The sequence below is a fragment of the Canis aureus genome, chromosome 26 (assembly GCF_053574225.1).
Source record: "Canis aureus isolate CA01 chromosome 26, VMU_Caureus_v.1.0, whole genome shotgun sequence".
Classification (NCBI taxonomy): domain Eukaryota; kingdom Metazoa; phylum Chordata; class Mammalia; order Carnivora; family Canidae; genus Canis; species Canis aureus.
Window position 1 is genome coordinate 30,871,392 of NC_135636.1, and position 27,043 is coordinate 30,898,434.

The 27,043-nt window shown below is 45.3% G+C and overlaps 1 protein-coding gene and 1 long non-coding RNA gene across 10 annotated transcripts in view; one reads left to right on the forward strand and one right to left on the reverse strand.

The window, feature by feature from the left end:
• Nucleotides 1-10,709, forward strand: part of TGIF2 (TGFB induced factor homeobox 2) — a 23,087-nt gene extending 12,378 nt beyond the window's left edge. For all 8 annotated transcript variants that reach the window (XM_077873027.1, XM_077873026.1, XM_077873025.1 and 5 more), the window contains exons 2-3: nucleotides 963-1,188; nucleotides 9,408-10,709. In XM_077873027.1, the coding sequence (XP_077729153.1) occupies nucleotides 997-1,188; nucleotides 9,408-9,929 (714 nt within the window). In that variant the 5' untranslated portion in view covers nucleotides 963-996 and the 3' untranslated portion in view covers nucleotides 9,930-10,709. The remainder of the gene's footprint in view (nucleotides 1-962; nucleotides 1,189-9,407) is intronic.
• Nucleotides 6,764-26,953, reverse strand: LOC144298296 (uncharacterized). Of its 2 annotated transcripts, XR_013365213.1 has the most exons (4): nucleotides 26,834-26,953; nucleotides 25,443-25,538; nucleotides 8,081-8,153; nucleotides 6,764-7,065 (listed from the first exon to the last, which is right to left on the reverse strand). It is a non-coding gene; the product is annotated as an uncharacterized LOC144298296 (long non-coding RNA). The 2 variants fall into 2 exon arrangements; XR_013365214.1 differs by lacking the exon at nucleotides 8,081-8,153 and having other exon boundaries at nucleotides 6,765-7,065.
• Between the last annotated feature and the right edge of the window lie 90 nt (nucleotides 26,954-27,043).

Consider the following 27,043-nt stretch of genomic DNA (forward strand, 5'->3'; position numbering starts at 1 on the left):
ACCGTATCCTGGAGGTGAAATTTTCTTTTCATAGCAGCTTTATTGAGATGTAACTCCCATACCATACAACTTACCCATTTAAAGCAAACAAACAAGTGGTTTTAGTATATTCACAACTATGTAACCACCACACAGTCAATTTCAGAACATTTTTATTACCTCAAAAAGAAACTCCATGCCCTTTAGCTGTCATCCTTGTGTTCCCCTTCAGCCCATTCTAAATATTTTATTAAAATGGAATCACGTTTTTTGCAACTTACTTTTTTCACTTAGCATATTTTCAAAGTTCACCCACGCAGTAACATGGACATGGATCAGGACTTAGCTCCTTTTTATGACCAAATAATATTCCACCATATGGACAGACTACATTTTGTTTATCCATTCCTACACTGATGAACGCTTGGGTTGTTTCCACCTTTTGGCTGTTATGAATAATGTTGCTATAAATATTTGTGTTCAAGGTTTTGTGTGAATACAGGTTTTCATTTCTCTTTGGTAGATGCCTAGGAGTGAAATTTTTGGGTTACATGGTAGCTGTTTAAGTTAGGCAGCTTCCTTTCTGGGCCTTGATTTTCTCATCTATAAAGTGATAATAGTAGTATCTCTCTTACAAGGACTTTGTGAGGATCCAATGAGATAGTAAGTGTGAAGTGCTCAGTACAGAGCATGACAAACAGACCTAGGTGGTAGTTTTAATTCTTTCTAGTCTGATACTGCTTATTAATGAGCTGCCATTTATTTTAGTAGTCCTCTAGTCCTCTACTGACCCCATAAAATGAAGGCATCTCAGACTCCTCCCTTCTAGGTTGCCCAGGCTAAGGTATAGCCTGAGACTCTGATGTGCTATTCCTCCATTTCGGTGTCCCAGGCTCTAATAATAATGATGTGTTTGGAGACAAAGAAAGAGGGAGAGGCAATGCATGTTAATAATGTCCCTTCCCCTTTGTCATTTGTTCCAGGCTTGCCCAAGGTCCAGCCTAGCCCCTAGACACCATGTCAGACAGTGATCTGGGTGAGGATGAAGGCCTCCTCTCCCTGGCAGGCAAGAGGAAACGCAGAGGAAACCTGCCCAAAGAATCAGTGAAGATCCTCCGGGACTGGCTGTACTTGCACCGCTACAACGCCTACCCCTCAGAACAGGAGAAGCTGAGCCTTTCTGGACAGACCAACCTGTCAGTGCTGCAGGTAAGGACAAGGTAGCAGGAGACCTGGGTTCTAGTCCTATCTAAGCCCTGTCACTGACACACTGTGTGGCCACATGAAAACACCCACTCTCCCTGCTGCAAGGGAAGACAATGACATGAGGTCATTGCAGTCAGGTTTTGGAGAGTTCTGAGGAGGCAAGGCATCATTATTAATTAATGTCTTGTTGTCATTAACAACAGAGGCCATGGGAAGGTGAGAAGGCATTGAATGTTTGGAATTCATCCCCCAGCCCCAAAAAATGAGTTGGAAAAAAAAATGAGTTGGGATCATGGCCAAGGAAAGGGCAGACAAAATTCAGAGATTCTGGATTCAAAAAAACCCGGTTCTGGGCAGCCCGGGTGGCTCAGCTGTTTAGCGCCACCTTCAGCCCAGGGCGTGATCCTGGAGACCCAGGATCGAATCCCACATCAGGCTCCCTGAATGGAGCCTGCTTCTCCCTCTGCCTGTGTCTCTGCCTCTCTCTCTGTGTGTCTCTCATTAATTAATAAATAAATAAATAAATAAATAAATAAATAGTCAATCAATCTAAAAAACAAACAAACCCAGTTCTGCCACATAGGAGCTATGGACCACATCTCGATTTCTCCATCTGTAAAGTGGGAGTTAGAATCCTCCCCTGCCTTACTGAATTGTTGTAAGGAGTAGATTGAGAATTGGATGTAAGAATGCTTTGGGGGCGCCTGGCTGGCTCAGTCAGTGGAGCACATGATTTGAGGTTGTGAATTCGCGTCCTACACTGGGTACAGAGATTACTTGAAAAGTCTTTTTTAAAAAAGAAAAAGAAAAAGAGGGCAGCCCAGTGGCTCAGTGGTTTAACGCCACCTTCAGTTCAGGGTGTGATCCTGGAGACCCAGGATTGAGTCCCACATCAGGCTCCACACAGGGAGCCTCCACACATTCTTCCTCTGCCTGTGTCTCTCTCTCTCTCTCTCTCTGTCTTTCTGTCTCTCATGAATAAATAAATAAAATCTTAAAAAAAGAAGAAAAGAAAAAAGAAAGAAAAAGAAAAGATGGAGCACCTGGGTGGCTCAGTTCATTGAGCATCTGACTCTTTTTTTTTTTTTTTTTTTTTAAGATTTATTTATTTATTTATGATAGACATAGAAGGAGAGAGAGGCAAAGACAAAGGAGGAGGGAGAGGCAGGCTCCATGCCGGGAGCCCGACGGCGGGACTCTATCCCGGGACTCCAGGATCGCGCCCTGGGCCAAAGGCAGGCGCCAAACCGCTGAGCCACCCAGGGATCCCCCGAGCATCTGACTCTTTTTTTTTTTTTTTTTTTAATTTTATTTACTTATGATAGTCATACAGAGAGAGAGAGAGGCAGAGACATAGGCAGAGGGAGAAGCAGGCTCTATGCACCGGGAGCCCAATGTGGGATTTGATCCCAGGTCTCGAGGATCGCGCCCTGGGCCAAAGGCAGGCACCAAACCGCTGCGCCACCCAGGGATCCCCCGAGCATCTGACTCTTGATCCTAGCTCAGGTCATGTCAAGATCCTGGGATCAAGCCCTGCATAGGAGGCTCCAAAAAGAAAATTATTTGTAAACCATACACAGGAGCATACCTGAAGATGTTACCTACTCTTTGTCCGAGCTCAAGGTATTATCTCCTTTGAACTGTCCTGACTACTGACCAGTAGGTGTTTTTGTTCTGTTTTCATGGTGTTGAGGCAGGACACCCTGGGCTACCACTGACTTGCCTCCAATTTGGCTCTCATCTCCCTGGAAGACACAGAGCAGGCCTCTAGCCTAGTGAAGGCCCACCCCCTGCCCCATGAGCTCCTAGTGCTCCTTTCATGAGCCAGCTAAGCCTCACCCCAAGCCCCTCTACCACCCATTCCAGCTCTTGTCTTTTCCTAGCCTTTAATAGATTTCCTTACTTCAATCTATGGTGCTAATTCTCCTTCTTCTCTTACACCACTCAGAACCTCCCATGTCTTCCCAGCTCCCATCCCTCCTCCATGATGCCTCACACTGAGTATTCAGCCCTCAGAACTCTTGTCACCTGAATTTATACTTGTTGGGCAGTGGTTATTGGGAGTCTGTCTGTGAGAATGGCTCTAGAGTTACAGAAACTGACTCAGATCCCATCTTCTCCACAAGAGGAAGCTTGGACATTGGCCAGGTCCACTGCCTCTCCCTGAGCCTCATGTTTCCTTATCTGAAAAAGGGAGATGATTGTAGTACTTTCATAGCATATAAAGAGGAAGGATGGAGAAGAAGGATTCAAGGTTCACTGAGAAGTGAGCACAGAGTGGGTGTCTTTCCTCATGTCATACCATCTCTCCTAGATCACAGATCTTGGACTGACTGTGCGTTCTAGCAGTGCCTAGCATCTCGGTGTACCACCAAGCATTCCCAAGTAGAATCGAGGTCCCAGAGAGGAACCAGACACATCCCTACCCTCGAGGTGTCTAGTCTAGAATGGGAAAGCAGGGAAGACCTAGCCAGGTGTTTGCAGAAAGTGTTCGCTGCTGGAACAGAAGACAGCAGAGACCCAGGCAAGGTTTCTAAGCCAGCCTGGAGCCTCAGAAGGCCTTCCAGAAGAGGTGGACTTGAATTCACAGAGTGTTGAACAACACAGGCCGAAGGCTGGAGCCTGAGAACTAGGGTCACCTAGATGGGCTCTTTGCTGGCCTTCTGCTTCCACCCTTTACCTTCAGTCCATTCTCTCCTCTCTTTTTCATTGGCTTTATTAAGCGGTTCATGAATTGGACAACATCCCATCTAATTCTGCTCTCGGTCCATTTTTTTTTTTAAAGATTTTATTTATTTATTCATGAGGCAGAGACATAGGGAGAGGGAGAAGTAGGCTCCCTATGGGGAGCCCGATGTGGGCCTCAGTCCTAGGACCCTGGGATCAGGACCTGAGCCAAAGGCAGATGCTCAGCCACTGAACCATCCAGGCATCCCTAGGTCCATTCTCTTGAACACAAAAGTACAAATCTGATTGTGTCACACACTCCGTGGACCCTACTGTCCTCTGCATAGAGTCCAAACTCAGGAGCTCACCAGCCTCATCTCAGTTATTCCTGACCCTGAGACCCATGAACCTTTGGACCTCTGGTCCTCCAGGCCTTCTCCCTTGACATTTTCGTGACTTTTCTAAATCTGGCTGACTCCATTTAAGCATTTCCACATGAGAGCATTCTTTTATTGGGTTTGAGGCCACTATTGTGTGTTCCTGGGGCACCTCATACTTGTGCTGTCAAACCACTTGTCATACTGCATTGACATTGCGTTTTGTCAGGGACACTGTTTCTTACATCTGAGTAATGTACCAATTTCTTTTTAAGTTATTTTTCATGGACCCGCCTCCCCCCCAACATGTTGACTTGAAATATTTTTATTATCATGTCACTTAGGCACATATAAACATAAAACCGAGTTAAAAAAAAAAAAACTTGTTTTTGCTCTTATAAATTATAAAATAACCAGTTTTCCAAAGTAAATGTAAAACCAATGAGATTCCATCTAACTGCATCACTGTAAAATGGTGGATGGGGATGATGTTTTGCTGACAGCTGTGATATGTAGTATGACAAAGGCACTGAGTCTGGATTGCCAGAGGCCACTCTGCCCCTCCTCAAGGTCAGAATTTGAAACAGAGAGCTAAAACGTTATTGTAAGAACTGGTGGACCTCTAGGATGATACATCCCTAATTCCACTTAGAGAAATGTTGGTCTGGAGCAAGAATTTGTTGCTGGAGAGTTCTAAGGAAGGGCCACCTAGATCCTGGCATGCCCTGGTGGGAGAGTTTCCAGTGTTGGCCACCCTGCTCTAGAGTCATGCTGAGAGTTAAGGAGTAGTGAGGACCATGTGGCCCTGGGTGGAAACTATACTGTGAATCCGACATGGCCTCCAACCATGTATCTCTGCTTGGAGGTCTCACAGGCACCTCACATTTCTCCATTGGTAACAGATAACTTCTCCAGGTTGTCTCCTTCCCTTTCTAAGGGGTGCCTCATGATTGCCCTTTCTCAACTCATTTGATCTGTCACCAATTTTATGCATTCGCCCCTTAAATATTTCTAGAATGTAGCTTTCCTACCCTGGTCCAACCTATCATTGTCTTACCACTTGTTACTCCACTATATAAAACCCTTCAATGATTCCAGCCAACCTAATGACAATATTATCTGTCCCTGTCTGCACAGCCGGCCTCTCCCCTGCCCACCCCCCTATTCATGCCACACTAGTCAGTACTCCAGACCACTTTGTTCCCACCTCTGACCAGGGAGACCCTCAACCCTCAAAGGAACTGTGCGCTCCCACAGTACCAGGACTGGGTCAGCCTTTGGAGAATGAACTATAACTGCTTTTTAGAAGACACTAAACTCCAAAGGCCAAAGCTTACTCACCACTGTATCCCAAATGTTTAGCACAATGCCTGGTACCTGGCAGGTGCTCAATAATTAACTGCTGAATTGATAGAAAATGAAGAAGTGTCGGAAATGTCAACAGGCAGGACCTCAAAAGTAAAGAAATGTAGTAGCTCATCAATGTGGAAAAATTGGCCTAAGTCCCTGGAGGCATCTTTTTTTCCTGTATTTAATTTTTAAAATTTCATTGTTTATTAAGAACATTTGCAGATATCCACAAAAGAGAATATTATAATACACTCCTGGAACCAATCACCTGGCTTTAACATGCATCAGCATTTTGCCAAGCTTGTTTTCCCTCTCCCTGGGGACCGCTCTTTTGATTGTCTTCTTTAACTGGCCCAAGAGCAATCTCATTAGCAAGTCAATGAGTCATTTAACTAACTGGTTTGCTGCTACTCGCCTGGGGCTAGGCAGTTGGGAGGGTAAGACCAAAAAAAAAAAAAAGTCATTTGTGAAGGGTTTTCACATATCCCTGTGACACCCTCTGAGTCCACTTTATTGCTGTGATTTCTAACTGTTCTAAGAGGCTGGCTGCCTGTTGGGGAGGGAAGGTAAGCGTGGCAGGGAGGGTTTGGGCCCCATTTTTTCATTCTCATACTGATTGGGGGGTGTGCTCTATGCCAGGCCCAGAGCTGTGTGCTGAAAACACAGAGGTAGAACAGGCACTATCTCTGCCCCTGGGTAGCATCCTGTAGGGAGGGACAATTAAGTATTAAGACAATACTTAATGGACTAAGAATTCAATGTAATTAATTAATGTGGTGTCAGCTGAGTTCCCCATTCCTTCAAGTCCTTTAGGACTCCATTCAGATCAGTTTCCTGAGAAGCCTTTCCCAAAGTGGGAGAGGGGATGGAGGTGGGCGGGTTAAACCATTGGTTCCTAAGTCTGGGCAGCAGAACTCAGGGAGCTGGTTTAAAAACACATTCCTGGGCACCTGGGTGGCTCAGTCTTTGGCTTAGGTCATGATCTCTGGGTCCTGAGGTCCTATGATTGAGCCCCATGTCAAGCTCTCTGCTCAGCAAGGAGCCTGCTTCTCCCTCTGCCTGCTGCTCATCCTGCTTGTGTGCACTTGTGCTCGCGCTAATATATAAAATCTTTTTAAAAAATAAAAAAATAAAATGCACATTCCTGACCGCCTCCCCCCCCCCCCCCATCTATAGAGCAGATGAGAGAGACCTTTTTTGTTGTTAAGTTTTATTTATAAATAAGTAATCACACCCAATGTCAGGCTCAAACTCACAACCCTGAGATCAAGAGTTGCACGCTCCACCAAATTGACCCAGCCAGGCGCCTCCGAGAGATAGCTTTTTTTTTTTAAAGTCACCCTCAAGGTGATTCTTCTATAAACCGCTGCCTTTGAGAGCACCTGGGTATGGCTGGTCACAGCACAAGTAGCAGGTATAGTGATGTTTAGGAAAGGTCTTTCCATGCCTTCACTTCATTCCCTTCTTTTGCTTTTGTCTTTCAAAGCTGAAAAGACATTAAAATTAAAGCACATGTGTCGCCTTCTTCAAAGGCCCTCCTCTGATCCTCATGGCCTTCATCAGCTTCCTGGTGACCCTCCCACTCCCGTTTGCCACAGCGATTCATTCCTCCCACATTCTTCATCTCAGCCACTGATAAAAAGTACTGGCAGGACAGCACCCTTTCACACACGGCTGTTTTGTGGTAGAGACAGGCTTTTAGGCACCCAGCCTGTGTTGTGCCATATCAATCACAGAATTCACCTTGGCATTCTCCCTACCACCTCCCCAAAGACCTTGAGTGGGGGCAGATCACATGCTCTTTTCCTGACTTGGGCATGGGTCGGGCAGCTGGAAGGGGCTACAGAAAATCCTGATAGCCTGTTATCACAGCTGGCATTGGTGTACACTCAGGCCTCTGCCCTTGCCCGGCCCCCCTCAGCTGTGCATTTCTAGCGGATGAGAAGACAAAACAGATAGTAGGCTGCCAAGTTTTCTGTGGGCCAGGGTGAGCATGTGGGAGAGTATATGTGTGGGGTGGTGTTTTTCTGCTCTTTTCTTCCCAGAATTCTAAGCCAAAATGGGAGGCGCAACTAGGGGCTAGGTGCCCACACAGCTGCTAGGCTCCTCTCCCTAAGCCTGCTTTCTCAATGGAAACACTCATCTCTACTTCACTTGAGCCAGGTCACTGTGACCTAGCCATTTCCTCTGCATGCAGAGCTAAGGTGAGCAGGCACAGTATTCTCTGGTAGCACAGGTAGCTGATGAGGCAGCTGCAGGACGCAGGAATGAAGCATCTGAGTGAGCAGAAAAGGCTTTAGTATTTTCTCTTCACCTGGCAGTGGGGGTTGCCTGGAACAGAGCCCAGCCTTTGAACTGGTGACCTTGAGCAAGTTACTGAACCTCTCTGATCAGGGCCTCTGTTTATTCACCAATTCAAATAAAGTGATCATCACAATACCTGTCTCATAAGTTGTTGAAAATTAAATGAGTAATTAGATGGGAAATGTCCAGAACAGTACCTGGTATGTTTTGTGTTCAACTAGTATTTGCTTTTAGAATTAGGATCATGATTAATTCGATTATCCATTCCACCTGTTTGGTAAGACAAAACAAAGCAAAACAAAAACAAAAAAAAAAAAAAAACAAAGCACAGTAAGAACAGCGGTAGGGGCCTTAAAGCCAGGAGACCTGGGTTTGGATCCCAGCACCACACTCAGAGCCTGTGTGACTTTGAGCACATTCTTTCATCTTTTAAGAGTTCAGTTCCCTCCTCTGTACTTTGGGGACACTGTTTACTACCTTTCAGGCTTGTATATAGATGAAACAATACAGGTGAGGTAGCTGGCATGGTACTTGGTATCAGAGGTACTGAGTCCCTTTTCTTTTAAGCACTCAGCTATTCAGCCCTACCTCTCTCTGGAGCTCCCCTGCAACTCTAGCCAGCATTCAGCTCAACCAGTATCTGCTGATGCCTGCTGTTGTGTATGTGTTCTGACTGGGAAGACCCTATAGATGAAAAGGAGTAAATGAGAACCCCAGGGCCAGCCTAGAATGGAGAGGAAGAGAAGCCACAAGAAGGCTCTGGCTCTGTCCTGACCAGGAGCTTTCCAGCTTGCTGAGCAAAGAGCCATGCCAACTCCAGGCACCAGTTCCTGTCACAGGTGGCTGTCCCTTTGGCTTAGTAGAGGCAGACAGTCCACAGGAAGATGGTATCCAGGGCTTGCTCCTGGGATGGGCCAAGAGAGGTGAAAAACAGGGGTAGAAACTGATACAGGATTCCTATGGAGAGCTGGGCCTTGAACCATTCAGCAAATGATAGAGGAACATTAGGAATTACCACAGCCCACACAGTTCCCAATATCCTGGCACCTAGGAGGTGAGGGGGAGAGGGTTCCTGTCTTTGCTGCCTACAGCAGCTAATGCATGCTCTGTATAAGTATCTGTTAATAAACAGTGGGTAGACAGTGCCAGGAGGGGGACCTATGTGTCCAATGGAGGCCAGCAGGCCACAGTTCGGGCCCTTTAGTGGTTTGCCATGGTGTTCTGGCCTAGTGGGATCAGCCCTGCCTGCTCAGCCAGTTCTATCCTCAGCCCACAAAGACTAGATTGGGTCTTCCTGTTACTGCCACCACCACTGCACCTTCCCTTCACAGGCTGAATCAGAGCTGTAATTTTCTATTCATTTGTAGGATTTCTTCTTTAACTCTCTCTTCCCAACATGAACCTGTGTGAAGGCTGGGATTATGTCTGTGTTGTTTTTGCTTTGTTTCTGGGGCCAGGAACATAGGTGCTTCGCAACTGGTTTTGACTGAGTGACCTGATCACAGCCTTTTATACGCATTCCAGATATGCAACTGGTTCATCAATGCCCGGCGGCGGCTTCTCCCAGACATGCTTCGGAAGGATGGCAAAGACCCCAATCAGTTCACCATCTCCCGCCGAGGGGGTAAGGCCTCAGATGTGGCCCTCCCCCGTGGTGGCAGCCCCTCGGTGCTGGCTGTGTCTGTACCAGCCCCCACCAATGTGCTCTCCTTATCCGTGTGCTCCATGCCACTCCACTCAGGCCAGGGGGAAAAGCCAGCAGCCCCTTTTCCACAAGGGGAGCTGGAGCCCCCTAAGTCCCTGGTGACCCCTGGCAACACACTCACCCTACTGACCAGGGCTGAAGCCGGAAGCCCCACAGGTGGACTCTTTAATACACCTCCGCCCACACCCCCGGAGCAGGACAAGGAGGACTTCAGTAGCTTCCAGCTGCTGGTGGAGGTGGCACTACAGAGGGCTGCTGAGATGGAGCTTCAGAAGCAGCAGGACCCATCGCCTCCCTTACTGCGCACTCCTATCCCCTTAGTCTCTGAAAACCCCAAGTAGGCATCTGCCAAAAGGGGTGCTCGAGGCTCGAGCCAGCTGTCCTGGGTTTCCGTTTTGGTTCCCTTTCATACAGAGGGTTTTCTTTGGGTCACTGCCAAACATCGGGGTCATCGCCTCTGTCCAGAGGTCCTCAGCGGGAAGATGCCAGTCAGTGTCACTGCACTGTGATGGGGACCTCTCTGCTAACTGCCATTTCTCCAGGCCTCAGTGATGAGATTGAGATTGGAGACAGGCATGGTGCTGCTGCTGCTGCTTCTCCAGAGGATCCCCAGGACACCTTTGTTCCAGCCTGCTTTCTGAGGCTGGGCACAGGAAACCTGCCACATTCAGACCTATGCCCCAGAGCTGGGCCTCTTTTTGTTAAGCCAAGTATGGACATTCCAAGTTCATAAGTGTGAACAAAAGAGAAGAGGAACCCAGCAGATGTAACAGAACTGACTCCAGTTCAATGTTTAGGTTTTCACTAAACTTTGTGTTTTTCCCTTTTTTGCTGGGGTTTGCATTAATGGGAGTAGTTAGCCCAGGTGTGGGGAGTGAGAGTGTTGTGTAATGGGAGTCTGATGAACTGGGAATTATGCACCACTGCAACTGGTGAGTGTTTTACAAGGAAGGAGCATTTTTATTTTGGGGACCAGCTGAATATCTGCAAAATTCCAAATGGCTGTTTTATTGTTGGTTTGATTTACAAAAAGAAAGAAAAGGAAAAAAAAAAAACTTTTGGGGCTTTGGCTTTTCTGCATCAGGCACAGAAGGGAATAAAGCCTTCTAAAGAATAAAGAAGAGGGTCCAACACAGAATCTGACCAAACCTTCTAAGCGAAAAGCAGAGAAGGATGATAAAACCAGAGGTGGTTTTTGGCTTGGTTTGTTTGTTTTGTTTTTTTAATTCTTGTTTTTACTCTGTTTGGGGGTATGGGGGAAGTAAGCTAGACCAAGGCAATGGGTTTGGGTGTTTTTTTTTTTTTTTTTCTCTTTAATGTTTTCCCCTCTTTATCCTTGAAAGCTTGGCCCTGCAGCCTGAGTTTTGAATTCCTTTAAGAACTTGGATTAGTGGGGCCAGAATATCAAAAGCTGCCAGTAGCTCCTACTTGGAGAGAAGTGAGCCACCTACTGGTCAGGAAGCCCTTGTAGCTGACTCAGATGGGCAGTTTTTCCCAGGACAGTGGCAAGAAGCAGGGAACGTGCCTCCAGCTGCACAAGAGCCATCCTCTATGGAGGCTGGGGCTGGAAATCGGTTATGAAGCCTGTCCACTGTGTCTTTGTGTTGCACCTTTCTTTAAATTGGAGTTGCGGAGGCCTCTGCCCTGAACTTCACAGTGAAACTGATAACCGTTGGTCTTACTCTTCTCCCTCCTCCCCATTTTTTAATTTGCTGTCTCACTGCTGACAGCAATACACCCATCTTTATATATCCTAAGAAACACTAATCCTAGGTTACTATTAGCCAAAATATTTTTGTTCTAAATAACATTGTTACTGGGCCAAAAGACCGGTCAGGAGCCCCCCAGCCTATAGTTTTCTGAAGTTGTCAAGTCAGGCACAAGGGGGAGATTCCTGGAAGTTGACTGACTTTTGGGTGGGCCTAGCCAGGAGAAAGGCAGCAACGTGTGTTCTGTCCTTTCTTTTTTTTTTTTTTTTTTTTTTTTTTTTTTTTTTTAATTTTTATTTTATTTATGATAGTCGCACAGAGAGAGAGAGAAGCAGAGACATAGGCAGAGGGAGAAGCAGGCTCCATGCACCGGGAGCCTGACGTGGGATTCGATCCCGGGTCTCCAGGATCGCGCCCTGGGCCAAAGGCAGGCGCCAAACCGCTGCGCCACCCAGGGATCCCTGTTCTGTCCTTTCTGGGATGATCCCTGAAGGCTTCAGGGAGGCTACCTGACTTCTCAGTGGCTTGACCTACCCACTGCTGTGGGAATGGATATGAGCTATTTAAGGAGAGGGAGCTTCGCTCTTTGTGAGTGGGCAAGTTTCTTAGGCTCTCTCTTTTGCCACCCCACCCCATCCTTGCATGTCCCAGGGGGATCAGGGATCCTCACCCTCCTGAGGCCCAGCTGGGGAAGAAAGAACATAGCAGCTTCAAGATTACTTGAAGCTGTTTGCCCAGCCTGTTCCACCCCCACCCATGTGTGTGAGCCCAGGTCTGGTGTGACTGTTGGAAGATGCTTGTGGCAAGGGACCCTGGAAGTATACTGGGCTGGGGTGGGACTTCCTTTCCCGCAGTGCACTGAGCAGTAGAGGTGGTGAGGGGTGAGGAGCCATGCTGCTGAATTCTGGTTGGCATTCCCCCCTTGTGTAAGATGGGGAGGCTGGGGGTGGGGCAGCCTCCACTTGGTTTGGTTGTACAATAAACCTGGAGGAGAAGCACAGTTATCCCATTGAATTATTTGAGCAAAAAACTACTGTAAATAACTTTTGTTTTTGTCTTTCGTCAAATAAAGTTGTTTTTGGTTTTTGTTTTGTTTTTATTTATTCACGAGAGACACAGAGAGCGAGAGAGAGGCAGAGACACAGGCAGAGGGAGAAGCAGGCTCCACGCAGGGAGCCCAATGTGGGACTCGATACCAGGTCTCCAGGATCACGCCCTGGGCCGAGGGCAGGTGCCAAACCGCTGAGCCACCCAGGCATCCCTTGTTTTGTTTTTTAAAGCAGAAACAGATTGACCCACGGTGACCCTGGACCTCATCTGGAGGAGGGGCAATTTCTGAGTTCTTACAGGGCCTTATGCCTTCCCCCCTCTAGCAGCCACCTGTCAGTGTTGGGCATCCTGCATCCTTATTTCCTTGGCTTCAACCCTGGTCCATATCCCTTTAATCACCGTGGGCAGGGGGCATGTACCTCCCAAGCTGTACCAGTCTTCCCTGGGATAAACAATCAAGCTTTGGGATTGCTGAGTGGTGAGGGAACTTGGAGAGTTAGCAACTTTATCCTCCCCCTCAACCAGTGAGGAAACCGTAGGACTGTAGGATGAAGTATAAAGCCAGCACAAAGCAGCAGAGATGAAATGGATGCTTTAGTCATGTCTGAAACTGGTACCATCTCTAGACTTCCCCTATTAAGTAAGCTAGTAAATTTCCCTTTTTTGCTTAAGGTAGCTGTGAGTTACACTTATTTCGTAAAGAAATGACTATAGGTTTAACTACAGCCCAAACAGTGCAAAATCACGGCCTGTAGTAGTAAACAGACCTGCTATGTGCCTGGGCCCCTGCAGTGTTCATTATTATTTTAATTTTTATATATACACAAAAGAAGGGAAATGCCCTTCTTAAAGAAGCCGAGGGTTTATTAAATTACTTAGCCTGAACTATACAGCCAGTATTAAATGGAGCCGGGATATGAATTCAAGTCTGTCTTGCTTGAAGGTCACTCTGACATCTGCCTAGACCTTATTTGATCTAGTGATGGGCAGTTCACTGCCTCCTGGCATTCAACTAACATGGCCTAAGCTGAGCATTAAAAATTTCTTCTGAATCAAACCAGCTTCTTCCTGATTCCAACAGACCTAGAGGGAGGACACTTCACTCTCCTTTAGAGATCTGGAGTCAGTCCCCGCACCCCCCTTCATGTTCCCCAGATTAAAGAGCCCCAGTTTGAAAGAGTTTAGCCATTCATCGGATGTCCTGCTTTTCCACTTCCCTCTGGCAGTATCCCTCAAACTGGACACCTGGCCCTAGATCTTGGAAGAATAGAAACAGGCTAGTAGGGTTCTTCAAAATAAGTTTAATAATCATTTTCATCTGGAAAATTAATATTACCCTAAAAGGGGAAGTGATTTGGATGGTTTGACTGCTTTAGCAGAGATGGCTTCCTGCAAATACTTTTCAAAGAACTGAAACCAAAAGCATCTTCAACGTCAAAACTCAAATTTATGAGCCCTTTAATAAGCAAGCACTTTAACGAAAGTTGACAGGGATAACATGACTAACCCCTCTCTCCTCTGAAGCTAGAAATATTATCTAAAGACATCTAACTTTCCTGTAACAGTCCCATTTAGGAAACTGCATTTAAGTGCATTTCTGGGGGCACCTGGCTGACTCAGTAGAGCATGCAACTCTTGATCTCGGGGTCTGAATTTGAGCCCCACGTTGGGTATAGAGATTACTTAAAAATCTTTAAAAAAAAACAACCCTCTAGGGTTGGACTCCCCTCTGGATTTAAAAAGTATACTTTAGGGGCACCTGGCTGGCTCAGTCAGTGGAGCATCTGACTCTTGATCTCAGGGTCATGAGTTCCAGCCGATGTTGGGGGTAAAGATCACTAAATCAATAACTAAGAAAATAAATAAAAATTACACTCTAGTTTAGAAACTGCTAATGGGAAAAAAATACCAAATGGGAGGGACTTAGGCTGCCTTGGTAGGCTGTAACCTTGCTATGTTAGCCACTGGAGCTATAGAGAATAAGGGAACTCAGGGAGGGACGTGGAAATAATAATCATCAATGCTCTCAATGTTACTGGTTTCCAAAGTCCTTCTCCATAATCTTTTTTTTTTTTTTAATTTTATTTATGATAGGCACACAGTGAGAGAGGCAGAGACATAGGCAGAGGGAGAAGCAGGCTTCATGCACCGGGAGCCTGACGTGGGATTCGATCCTGGGTCTCCAGGATCACGCCCTGGGCCAAAGGCAGGCGCTAAACCACTGAGCCACCCAGGGATCCCCCCTTCTCCATAATCTAAGCCTGCATTCAAATTCTGGCTCTGTCACCTAACTAGCTGTTGTGATCATAGGCAAATCATTTAACTGTTCGAAACTTCAGTCTCCTCTTCAATAAAATGGAAATGGTAATAATCAGCTCTTAGGTGAATGAAATAGGATAATCCACATGTTACTGTTATTATATATTGTTATTATCTGGCCTCTCAGCACAGGGCTAAGAATAAAACAGAACTGTGAAAATGACTTGCCCCATACCACACAGCTGTTAAGTGGCAGAACTGAAAGGAGTTGGCCAGAGAAGTGTTTCTCAAGCCTTAATATGTATCAAAATTATCAGGAGGGCTTACAAAAATGCAAATTCCCAGACCTCACCTCCAGAGAGTGCAGGAATCTGCACTCTTTGTTTACGCCACAGGAGATTCTCATACTATTGCTCCAGGGACCTGATCATTTATAATCAGGACAGTGACTTATCCCAAGGAAGCTTCTAGGTTAAGACAGCACATTATCTTTCAAGTTTTAAGATGAGAGGAAGAAGGGTAGCACCAAGTGATTTACCCCTCCCTATGACAAATCAGTTGACTTCCCCTCAGCTCCCAGGCCCCTATGGTGGCCTGAAGGTCAAGTGTAGCCTTCTTGAGATAGTCATTTTATTTTTTTTTTATTTTTTATTTTTTTTATTTTTTTAGAGATTGTCATTTTAATTACATAAATAATCCACATTTGCTGTAGAAAATTTTAAAATAAAGGTAAAAGGAGTTTGGTATAGTGGTTACGAGCCTGACCAACTTTTGGAGAAAAACATGTAAAACATTTAGCAAAATTGGCTCCTAGTAAGAACCCAGTAAGTACTAGTAAAATATTTATTGTAGGCAAAAAGAGGACCTGGATACAAACTCAGTCCTCTACTTCACAATGGGTGCTCTTTCCACAGCTTGTGGTTTTTTTCCCACAGGACTCCTCTGATTTCTGTGACTTCATCTGTGTCTGTCTAGGGCCCTCAATCTTACCCCTTAGAGCACACTTTCCTCTCCAAACCCTCAACAAGCAGCTGGCAGTGCTATAGAGGCATTCAGCTGAGAGGACATACTCAGCCCCAAGGCTGAGATCATGTGTTCAACTGGTGCTTAAAAAGTCCCAACCTCACAAAGGCAAAATTTGTCCTACTTCCAAATCTCTCTCCCACTTCCAAATCTGACTCTTCATCAAGTTCTTTTCCATCTTAGACCACCCAGGATATTTATTTTAACCAGATGGATGCACTGGGATTCAGCCAGACTCCCCACTTCCTAAGATAAGGAAAGCCTTGGGTGAAAGCACAAAGGGATCAAGTCTCAGTCCTATAAATAGGGCTAGGCAAGGGCTCTCCATGCTAGCTCCCAGCTTGGCTTTGTCTGCTCCTAGAAAGCTAAGAGGAGGAACACAGATTGGATTTCGGATACCAATGAACCTCTAACTTGCTGTGTGATACTGACCTGGACTGGATCTAAGGACCCCTCTAAATATAACTTTCTGTGACCCTCTCCCTATGAAATCACAAACTTAATGAATCTCAGAGTTAAGAGCTTCACAATATAATAGGACATATAAAACTCTTCTTGCAAAAAATAAAGTTATCTGTTTGCAGGTGATATGATCACATATGTAGGAAACCCTAAAGACTCCACCAAAAGAAAACAGAAAATAATAAACAGATTCAGCAAAGTTGCAGGATACAAAATCACACAAAAATCAGTTGTGTTTCAGGGTGCCTGGGTGGCCCAGAGGTTAAGCGTCTGCCTTTGACTCAGTTTGTGATCCTGGGGTCTTGGATTCAAGTCCCACACCAGGCTCCCCAAAAGGAGCCTGCTTCTCCCTCTGCTATGTCTCTGCCTTGCTCATGAATAAATAAATAAAATCTTTTTTAAAAACCAGCTGTAGGGATCCCTGGGTGGCGCAGCAGTTTAGCGCCTGCCTTTGGCCTGGGGCACAATCCTGGAGACCCGGGATCGAATCCCACGTCGGGGCTCCTGGTGCATGGAGCCTGCTTCTCCCTCTGCCTGTGTCTCTGCCTCTCTCTCTCTCTCTCTCTCTATCATAAATAAAAAAATAAAAATAAATAAATAAATAAACCAGCTGTATTTCTATACCGAACAATGAACAATCCAAAAAGTTAATTTTTTTAAATTTCAATTTATAATAGCATCAAGGGGATCCCTGGGTGGCGCAGCGGTTTGGCGCGTGCCTTTGGCCCACGGCGCGATCCTGGAGACCCGGGATCGAATCCCACGTCGGGCTCCCGGTGCATGGAGCCTGCTTCTCCCTCTGCCTGTGTCTCTGCCTCTCTCTCTCTCTCTCTCTGTGTGTGTGTGATTGTCATAAAAAAAAAAAGTCTTATAATAGCATCAAAAAGCATAAAATAGTTAAGAATAAACCAAAGAAGTGAGACTTAGGCATTTACAACTATAAAACATTGATGAATGAAATTAAGGAAGATAAGAATAAATGAAAAAATATCTCGAGTTCATGGATTGGAAGACTTACCTACAGATTTTTACTGCAATCTCCATCAAAATCCCACTGCTTCAGGATGCCTGGGTGGCTCAGCGGTTGAGTGAGCAAACTGGGATCAAGTCCCACATCAGGCTCCTTGCAAGCCTGCTTCTCCCTCTGCCTGTATCTGCCTCTCTCTGTGTGTGTCTCTCATGAATAAAGAAATAAAATGGGATCCCTGGGTGGCGCAGCGGTTTGGCGCGTGCCTTTGGCCCACGGCGCGATCCTGGAGACCCGGGATCGAATCCCACGTCGGGCTCCTGGTGCATGGAGCCTGCTTCTCCCTCTGCCTGTGTCTCTGCGCCTCTCTCTCTCTCTCTGTGACTATCATAAATAAATAAAAATTAAAAAAAAAGATAAAAAGCATTTAAAAAAAAAAAAAGAAAGAAAGAAAATCTTGGGCAGCCCCAGTGGCATAGCAGTTTAGCGCCGCCTGCAGCCTGGGAACCCGGGATCGAGTCCCATGTCAGGCTCCCTGCATGGAGCCTGCTTCTCCCTCTCCCTGTGTCTCTGCCTCTCTCTCTCTCTCTCTCTCTGTGTGTCTCTCATGAATAAATAAATAAAATCTTAAAACAAAAACAAAAACAGGCTCCGTGCCCAACTTGGGTCATGAACTCAGGACCCCTAGATCAAGAGTCACATGTATGTTCTACCAGCTGAGCCAGCCAGGCACCTCTCCAGTGACTTTTTTTTCCCCCAGAAACAGAACTCACTCTAAAATGTATATGGGGGACGCCTGGTGACTTAGGGGTTGAGCGTCTGCCTTCAGCTCAGGGCGTGACAGGAATCCAGGATCAAGTCCCTCATCAGGCTCCCTGTGAGGAGCCTGGAACTCAGCCTCTTTGTGTCTCTAATAATAAATAAATAAAATCTTTTTTTTTTTAAGATTTTATTTATCTATTCATGAGAGACAGAGAGAGAGAGAGAGAGAGAGAGAGAGAGAGAAGCAGACGGAGGAGCAGGCTCCATGCTGAGAGCCTGATGCGGGAGTTGATCCCGGGTCTCCAGGATCATGCCCTGGGCTGAAAGCAGGCGCTAAACCGCTGAGCCACCTGGGGATCCCCCAGTAAATAAAATCTTTAAAAATAAATGTGTATGGTATCTTAAGGAACCCCCAATAGCCAAAACAATCTTGAAAAAGAACAAAGCTGGAAGACTCACACTTCCTGTCAAAACCCACTGCAAAGCTAAAATAATCAAAACAGGGATGCCTGGGTGGCTCAGCGGTTAAAGCGTTTGCCTTTGGCTCAGGGTGTGATCCTGGAGTCCCAGGATCAAGCCCCACATTGGGCTCCCTGCATGGAAACTGCTTCTCCCTCTGTCTCTCTATCTCTCTGTGTCTCTCATTAATGAATGAATGAATGAATGAATGAATAAATATAAATAAATAAATAAAATAAGCAAGCAAACAACTAAATAATAAAATAATAAAAATAAAGTAATCAAAACAATGTGGTATTGGCACAAAGACAGAAAAAACAGACCAAATGAATAGAACTGACAGCCTTGCAAACCCTCATTATGTAGCCATATGATTTTCAACAAAAGTGCTAAGATTATTTGGATGCAGGAAAGTCAGTCTTTTTTTTTTTTTAAGATTTTACTCATTCAAAAAAAAAAAGAAGATTTTACTCATTCATTCATTAAAGACACACAGAGAGGCAAAGACAGAGGCAGAGAGAGAAGCAGGCTTCCTATGGGGAGCCCAATGCAGGACTCAGTCCCAGGAACCCAGGATCACACCCCAAGCCAAAGGCAGATGCTCAACCACTGAGCTACCCAGGCACCCCGGAAGGACAGTCTTTTTAACAAATGGTGCTGGGAAGACTGGATATCCACAGGTAAAAGAATGAAGATGGACCCTTATCTAAAACCATATAAAAAAAAATTAATGGGATGCCTGTCTGGCTCAGTCATTGGAGTATATGACTCTTGATCTTGGGGTCCTAAGTTCACAGAGCTTACATTAAACAACAACAACAAAAAAGAGCATTTAGGTAGCTCAGTTAGTTAAGCATCTGCCTTCGGCTTAGGTCATGATACCAGGGTCTTGGATCTAGTCCCGCATCAGGCTTCCTGCTCAGCAGGGAGTCTGCTTCTCACTAGCTTTCCCACCTGCTCCTGATATCTTTCTCTCCCTCAAATAAATAAAATCTTTAAAAAATATAAAAATAAATAAATTAGGGATCCCTGGGTGGCGCAGGGGTTTAGCGCCTGCCTTTGGCCCAGGGCGCGATCCTGGAGACCCAGGATCGAATCCCACGTCAGGCTCCCGGTGCATGGAGCCTGCTTCTCACTCTGCCTATGTTTCTGCCTCTCTCTCTCTCTCTCTGTGTGACTATCATAAAAAATAAATTAATTAATTAATTAATTAACTCAAAATGGATCAGAGATCTAAATATAAGAGCTAAACTAAAAAAACTCTTAGGAGAAATAAATCAGGGGAGAAGCTTGTTGATGTTGATTTGGCAATGCCTTTTTTTATTAAGTCTTTTTCTTTTCTTTTTTTAGTAATCTCTACACCCAACATGGGGCTTAAACTCATGACCCTGAGATCAAGAGTCATATTCTCTAGGGTACCTAGGTGGCAATGTCGGTCAGCATCTGATTCTTGTTTTGTTTTTTTTTTAAGACTTTATTTATTGGGATCCCTGGGTGGCTCAGAGGTTTGGCGCCTCCCTTTGGCCCAGGGCGTGGTCCTGGAGTCCCGGGATTGAGTCCCGGGATCGAGTTGCGGAACAGGCTCCCTGCATGGAGCTTGTTTCTTCCTCTGCCTGTGTCTCTGCCTCTCTCTCTCTCTCTCTCTCTGTCTATCATGTCTTACCATAAAAAAGAGATTTTATTTATTTATTCATGAGAGACACAGCAAGAGAGAGAGGCAGAGACATAGGCTGAGGGAGAAAAGGTTCCCTGCAAGGAGCCCAATGTGGGAATCACACCCTGAGCCAAAGGCAGACGCTCAACCGCTGAGCCACCCGGGCTGCCCATAAATAAAATCTTTTAAAAAAGAGAGAGAGAGAGAGCACAAGCAGACCGGGAAGAGGTAGAGAAAGAGGGAGTAGCAGACCCCCCTGCTGAGCAAGGAGCCCAACACAGGGATTGATCCCAGGACCCCAAGATCATGACCTGAGCCAAAGGCAGATACTTAACCAACTGAGCCACCCAGGTGCCCCAATAAATCTTTTTCTTTAAAAAACAAAAAAAGACTCATATGCTCTTCCAACTGAGCCAGCTATGCACCCTGGCAGTGATTTGTTGGATATGATACCAAAAGCACAGGCAACAACAAAAAAATTAGACAAATTGTACTTCGTGAAAATTAAACATAAAAACATTTTTTTAACTCATCTCTCCTTAAGAAAAGGACAGGGACCCACAACCCTGAGATCAAGAGTTACATGCTTTACCAATTGAGCCAGCCAGGTACCTTCCAAATTAAAAACTTTTGCATATCAAAGGATACTACTTTTGGGGCACCTGGGTAGCTCAGTCAGTTAAGTGTGGGCCTTTGGCTCAGGTCACAATTTCAGGATCCTGTGATCAAGACCCTGATCAAGGACTTCCTGCTCAGCAGGGAGTCTGCTTCTCCCTCTCCCTCTGCTACTCCCCTACTTGTGCTCTCTCTCTCTCTCCAATAAATTTTAGCAATAAATAAATAAATAATTAATTAATTTTAAAAATCTGAAAAAAACAAAACCTCAGGGGCACCTGGGTGGCTCAGTTGGTTAAGTGTCTGCCTTTGGCTCAGGTCATGATCTCAAGGTCCTGGGATTGAGCTCCATGTCAGAGCCCCATGTCCAACTCCCTGCTGAGTAGGGAGTCGCTTCTTCCCCTCCCTCTGCCCCTCCTCCCCAACTCATGTGTACTCTTTCTTTCTCAAATAAATTTTAAAAATCTTAAAAAAAAAAAAAACCAGAAAACCAGTATTGACAAGAATGTGGATAAATTGGAACTCTTGCATACTGTTGGTTGAAATGCAAAATGGTACAGCCACTATAGAAAACAATATGGTTGTTCCTCAAAATATTAAAAAGAGGGGTGCCTGGGTGGCTCAGTCTGTTCAGCAACTACCTTCAGCTTGGGCCACGACCCTGAAATCCTGGTATTGAGCCCCACATCAGGCTTCCTGCTCAGCGAGGAGCCTGCTTCTCCCTCTCCTGCTCTCCTTGCTTGCACTCTCTCTTTCTCTCTCTCTCTCTCTGTGTCAAATAAATAAATAAAATATTTTTTTAATTAAAAAGAGAATTATCACATAATCCAGCAATTCCACACTGGGTATATACCCCACAGAATTGAAACTAGGGACATAAACAGATTTCTGTATACTCACGTTCATAGTAACATTATTCACAACAGCAAAAAGGTAGAAGCAGCCTAAGTGTTCCTCAATAGATGAGCAAGGGACGCCTGGGTGGCTCAGCAGTTGGGCGTCTGCCTTCAGCCCAGGGCGTGATCCTGGAGACCCAGGATCAGGTCTCGCGTCGGGCTCCCTGCATGGAGCCTGCTTCTCCCTCTGCCTGTGTCTCTGCCTCTCTCTCTGTCTCTCATGGATAAATAAATAAAATCTTTTAAAAAAATAGATGAACAAATAACAATAAGGTATATATTTTGAAACTGAATAAAGGAAAGCTTATTTAAAATGGAGATGGGGGGCACCTGGGTGGCTCAGTCAAGTGGCCAACTCTTGATTTCAGCTCAAGTTATGATCTCAGGGTCATGGGATAGAGCCCCACATTGGGCTCTGAGCTCAGTGGAGAGTCTGTTTGAGATTCTCTTCCTCTCTCTATCCCTCTGCCTCTTCCCCCATGTATGCACTAGTGCATGCTCTCCCTCTCTCTCAAATAAATAAATCTTTTTTAAAAAATGGAGATGGAGGGCACCTCGCTGGCTCAATAGGTAGACGTGTGACTCTGATCTCAGGGTTGTGAGTTTGAGTCCCACACTGAGTGTAGCAGTTATTTTAAAAATAAAAAATAAAAATAAATAAAAATAAAAATAAAAAATAAATTTTAAAAAGTCATTTTAAAAAATGATATAATAAAATAAAATGGAGTTGGGAGGCCAGCAGGAGGAGCTCTCACAGTTATCAGTCCTCATCAATTGCAGACCTCAACGGAAAGAGACCTACTTTGTACTCCCAAAAGAAAAAAGCCTATTCTTTACTATCTCAGCAGGAAGAAGAAAGATTTTCTCTTCTCCCAGCAACAGCCCAGTCAATGAGAGACTGTTACAACTATTATGGCCAATGAAAAAACACTATACTTCAAACTCCTACCTTATTCCAGCTTGGACTGTTTGTTTAAAAAAGCCCCTCCCAACTCCCTTTCCTTTATAAAAGCAAGTTTTTCTCCATCTGCCTTTGGGTCAGGTCATGATTCCAGAGTCCTGGGATGGAGCTCCAAGTAGTTGGGACTCCCAGCTTGGTGGGGAGCCTGCTTCTCCCTCTCCCCTCTGCTTCTTCCTCTCCCCTCTGCTTCTCCCTCTCCCCTCCTCTTCTCTCTTTCCCCCCATGTGTTCTTTCTCTCTCACTCAAATAAATAAATAAAATCTTAAAAAAAAAAAGCAAGTTTTTTTCCTTTGTTCTCCGGACTTGCCTGTCATTTTGCTGTAGTTTGCATGTCCCAAATTGCAGCACTCTGCTATTCCCAAATAAACTTATTTTTGCTGGTAAAACAAGTGAATTTTACTTTTAAGGTTAACAATATATACAACGAACACCTAATGAATATTTAACAAAGTTATTATTCAGCCTTAAAAAGGAAGAAAATTCTGACATAGGCTATCCCATGGATGAATCCTGCAGAGTATGCTAACTGAAATAAGCCAATTAGAAAAAGACTAACACGATGTGATTCCACTCTTATGAGGTACTTAGTCAAATTTAGGGACAGAAAGTAAAATAGGTAGTCGTTGGGGGCTGAGATTGGAGAGTTAATAGTGTCAGGGCACAAAACTTTGAGTTTTGCAAGATGAAAGGGTTCTGAAAATGGATGGTGGTGGCAAAACAAAGTAAATGTACTTCCTTATACTACCAAACTATACACTTAAAAATCATAAATTTTAGGGAATCCCTGGGTGGCTCAGCGGTTGAGCATCTGCCTTTGGCTCAGGGCCTGATCCTGGAGACCCAGGATCGAGTCCCACGTCGGGCTTCCTGCATGGAGCCTGCTTCTCCCTCTGCCTGTGTCTCTGCCTCTTGTGTGTGTGTCTCTCTCATGAATAAATGAATAAAATCTTTAAAAAAATCATAAATTTTATAATGTATATTTTATTTTTTTTAAAGATTTATTTATTTATTTATTCAGAGAGAGCGAGAGAGAGGCAGAGGGAGAAGCAGGCTCCACGCAGGAAGCCTGACGTGGGACTCAATCCCTGCTCTCCAGGATCACACCCCGGGCTTCAGGCGGCGCTAAACCGCTGCACCACCGGGGCTGCCCCTATAATGTATATTTTATAGCAAGTAAAAAAATTAAGTTTAAGAAAGAATTTACCATTTTATTCCAATTTTCTCCATCTTCAGTGCCCCCACCTATCTCCTGAGTGACTGTAACAGTCTTTTTTTTTTTTTTTTTTCTTTAAAAGTGAGCCCTTGGGCAGCCCCAGTGGCCCAGTGGTTTAGCGCCGCCTTCAGCCCAGGGCATGATCCCGGAGTCCCACATCAGACTTCCTGCATAGAGCCTGCTTCTCCCTCTGCCTATGTCTCTGCCTCTTTCTCTCTCTGTCTCTCATGAATAAATAAATAAATAATCTTTTAAAATAAATAAATAAAATAAAAATAGAATAGAATAGAATAGAATAGAATAGAATAGAATAAAAGTGAGCCCTTATGCATTGTTGGTAGGAATATAAATTGGTGCAGCCACTGTGGAAAATAATATGGAAGATCCTCAAGAAATTAAAAATAGAAATACCCCATGATCCAGCAATTCCACTTCTGGGAATATATAACACTAAGAAATAAGGAAATAAAAACATTAATTCAAAAAGATATCTGTAGCCCCATGTTCACAGCAGCATTATTTACAAAAACCAAGTAGATACAACTAGGTGTCCATCAACAAACGAGTGGATCAAGAAGTTGTGGTATACACATCATGGAAGATTATCCAGCCACCAAAAAATGAGGAAATCCTACTATTTGTGACAATATGTATGGACCTTGGAGGTTTATGCTGAGTGAAATAAGTCAGATGGAGAAAGACCAATACCTTATGGATCTCATTTACATGTGGAATCTTAAAAAACAAACTCAGAGAAAAAGAGATCAGACTTGTGGTTATCACAGGTAGATGGTTGGGAGGAGGAGAAAACAGAGAAAGCAGTTAAAAGATACAAACTTCCAGTTGAGGGCAGGCCTGGTGGCGCAGCAGTTTAGCGCCGCCTGAAGCCCAGGGTGTGATCCTGGAGACCCAGGATTGAGTCCCATGTCAGGCTCCCTGCATAGAGCCTGCTTCTCCCTCTGCCTGTGTCTCTATGAATAAATAAATAAATAAATCTTTAAAACAAACTTCCAGTTGAGATAAATAAATGTAAGGATGTAAGGTAAGGTAAGGTAAGGATGTAAGGTAAGGTAAGGATGTAAGGTAAGGTAAGGATGTAAGGTAAGGTAAGGATGTAAGGATGTAAGGTAAGATAAATAAATGTAAGGATGTAAGGTACAACATGATGACTATAGCTAACAATGCTGTACAGATATACTGAAAATTTCTTAAAAGAATAAATCCTGGGCAGCCCCTGTGGCACAGCGGTTTAGCGCCGCCTGCAGCCCAGGGCGTGATCCTGGAGACCCTGGATCCAGTCCTGTGTCGGGCTCTCTGCATGGAGCCTGCTTCTCCCTCTGCCTGTGTCTCTGCCTCTCTCTCTGTGTCTCTATGAATAAATAAATAAAATCTTAAAAAAAAAAATAAATCCTAAGAGTTCTCATCACAAAGAAAAATTTTTTTTCTTTTTTCTTTTCATTGTATCTATAGGAGAGGATGGAAATTAGCTGAACCTATTATGGTGTTCATTTCACAACAGATGTAAATCAAACCATCAAGTGGTAGGCCTTAAACTTATACAGTGATGTATGTCAATTATTTTTCAAAAAAACTGGAAAAAACAAAAACAAATTCTTAGCACGCCCCTCCCACTCCTTCCCAATTTGCGGTTTTGTTCCATACCAGTAGCTGACATGGTTTCATATCCTAGCATGCTCTCTTCTCTTCCTTTCCCTCTTCCCCTTAACTCCTACTCTTCCTTCGGAGCTCTGTCTTCCCTAACCCTCCAGATCAAACTCCCCATTACAAACCTTTACCGCCAGGTCCAGTGGACTGAAAACTTACCTTTTCTGTCTTTGATTTTGGGCTATGATTTCTTCCAACATTCTACGACAGAATGAATGATCAGTTTGTCTCCAGCACTGCATGCGCCCAGGGAATCTGTAAAAGAAGTTTTATACTTTCAAACTGGAATGAGCTAGTTAGGCTTTACCATAGTTTTGCATAAGGGAGGGAACATGGTTCAGAAAAAAGGCAAGGCTGAAAAAAATAAGATCCATGTGAAAGTCAGAGGACTAAAGGTGTGCACCCATATTAGGTATATGGCCCTCCCCCTAGGTCCAGACAGAGTAGTGTCTGTTGCTATGTATGTTACCTTTGGGGTCCAACCTCACACAACTTATTGAAAGAGGATCTTGGAATTGAGTTGCGGTTGAAAGCACTAACTATAGAATTCTGAAGCTCCCTAGGAGATTCTTTGCTCACCTAGGGGGAGAACTACAGGTCAATGTCGACAGGTATACAAAGGACTTTTTTTTTAAGATTTTATTTATTTATTTGACAGAGAGAGAAAGAGCACAAGCAGGGAGAGAGGCAGAGAGAGAGGAAGAAGCAGACCACCCCCATTCCCCTTGCTGAGCTGGGAGCCCTATGTGGGCTCAATCCCAGGACCCTTGGATCATGACCCGAGCTGAAGGCAGACGCTTAACCCACTGGGCCACCCAGGTGCCCCTACAAAGGATGTTCTGACCTCAATGACATTCCTTAAGACTGAAAGCTTAAGGTTAAGAGTACAGCTTTTGGAGTCAGACACACCCAGGGTACTAGTTGAGTGATTCCAGACAAGTTAGTCTGCCTCTTTACACCCACCACACAGAAGTGCCTTGGTCTCAATTTATTACCTAAGTACAATGCGCATGGCACCACCTGAAGGGCTTACTAAAATGCTGATTACGGGCCCCACTCCCAAAATGTCTGATTCGGCAGTTCTGCGATGGGGTCTGAGAAGGCACCTCTGGCAGCCCAGACGCACACGTTGTGCACCACGGTCCTAGCACACCGGGAGGACCCGACAGGCGAATCCTCGCCTGCTCTAAGAGCTAAGACGTTCTGCACGGCCGCGCCGCCCCGCCCGCCCGGCCCAGGAGTTCTCAGCCGCTTCCACGTTGATATAGATCCTTAGAAAATCGATTCCCCTCTCGATCTCAGGTTTGGACCTCACATTTGCCAAAAGAGGGTGCTGGCTCAAGATAAGACACTAAATTAATACAGAAAACAGTTTACATCCTGAGCAGAGTCCTAAGGAATTTTGCAGGGGTTAGGGGACGAAAACAAGCAGGGGCTAAGTCCCGAGAGGCAGCCCAGGGCTCCCGGGCAGCCAGTTGGGGGGCTCGAAGAGACGCGGGGAGACAGGGCCGCGTTCTGCCCCACTGCTCTTGGGGACGCTCGACTCTAACCTCGGCTCCCCATTCAGATGTGGTTCTCCAATCTCCACAGCGCCTCCTCGCGCTCGCGTCACCATCCCCACCTAGATTGTCCCTTCCCTCGCACCCTACCGAGCGCCTGCGGGACACTTGGCGTCACTTCCGTCACGCGTAGGGCGCATGCGCCGAGGTGCCGGCTGCACGGCTGCCGATTGGCTGCGTGGGTTCGTCGGCGGGAGGACG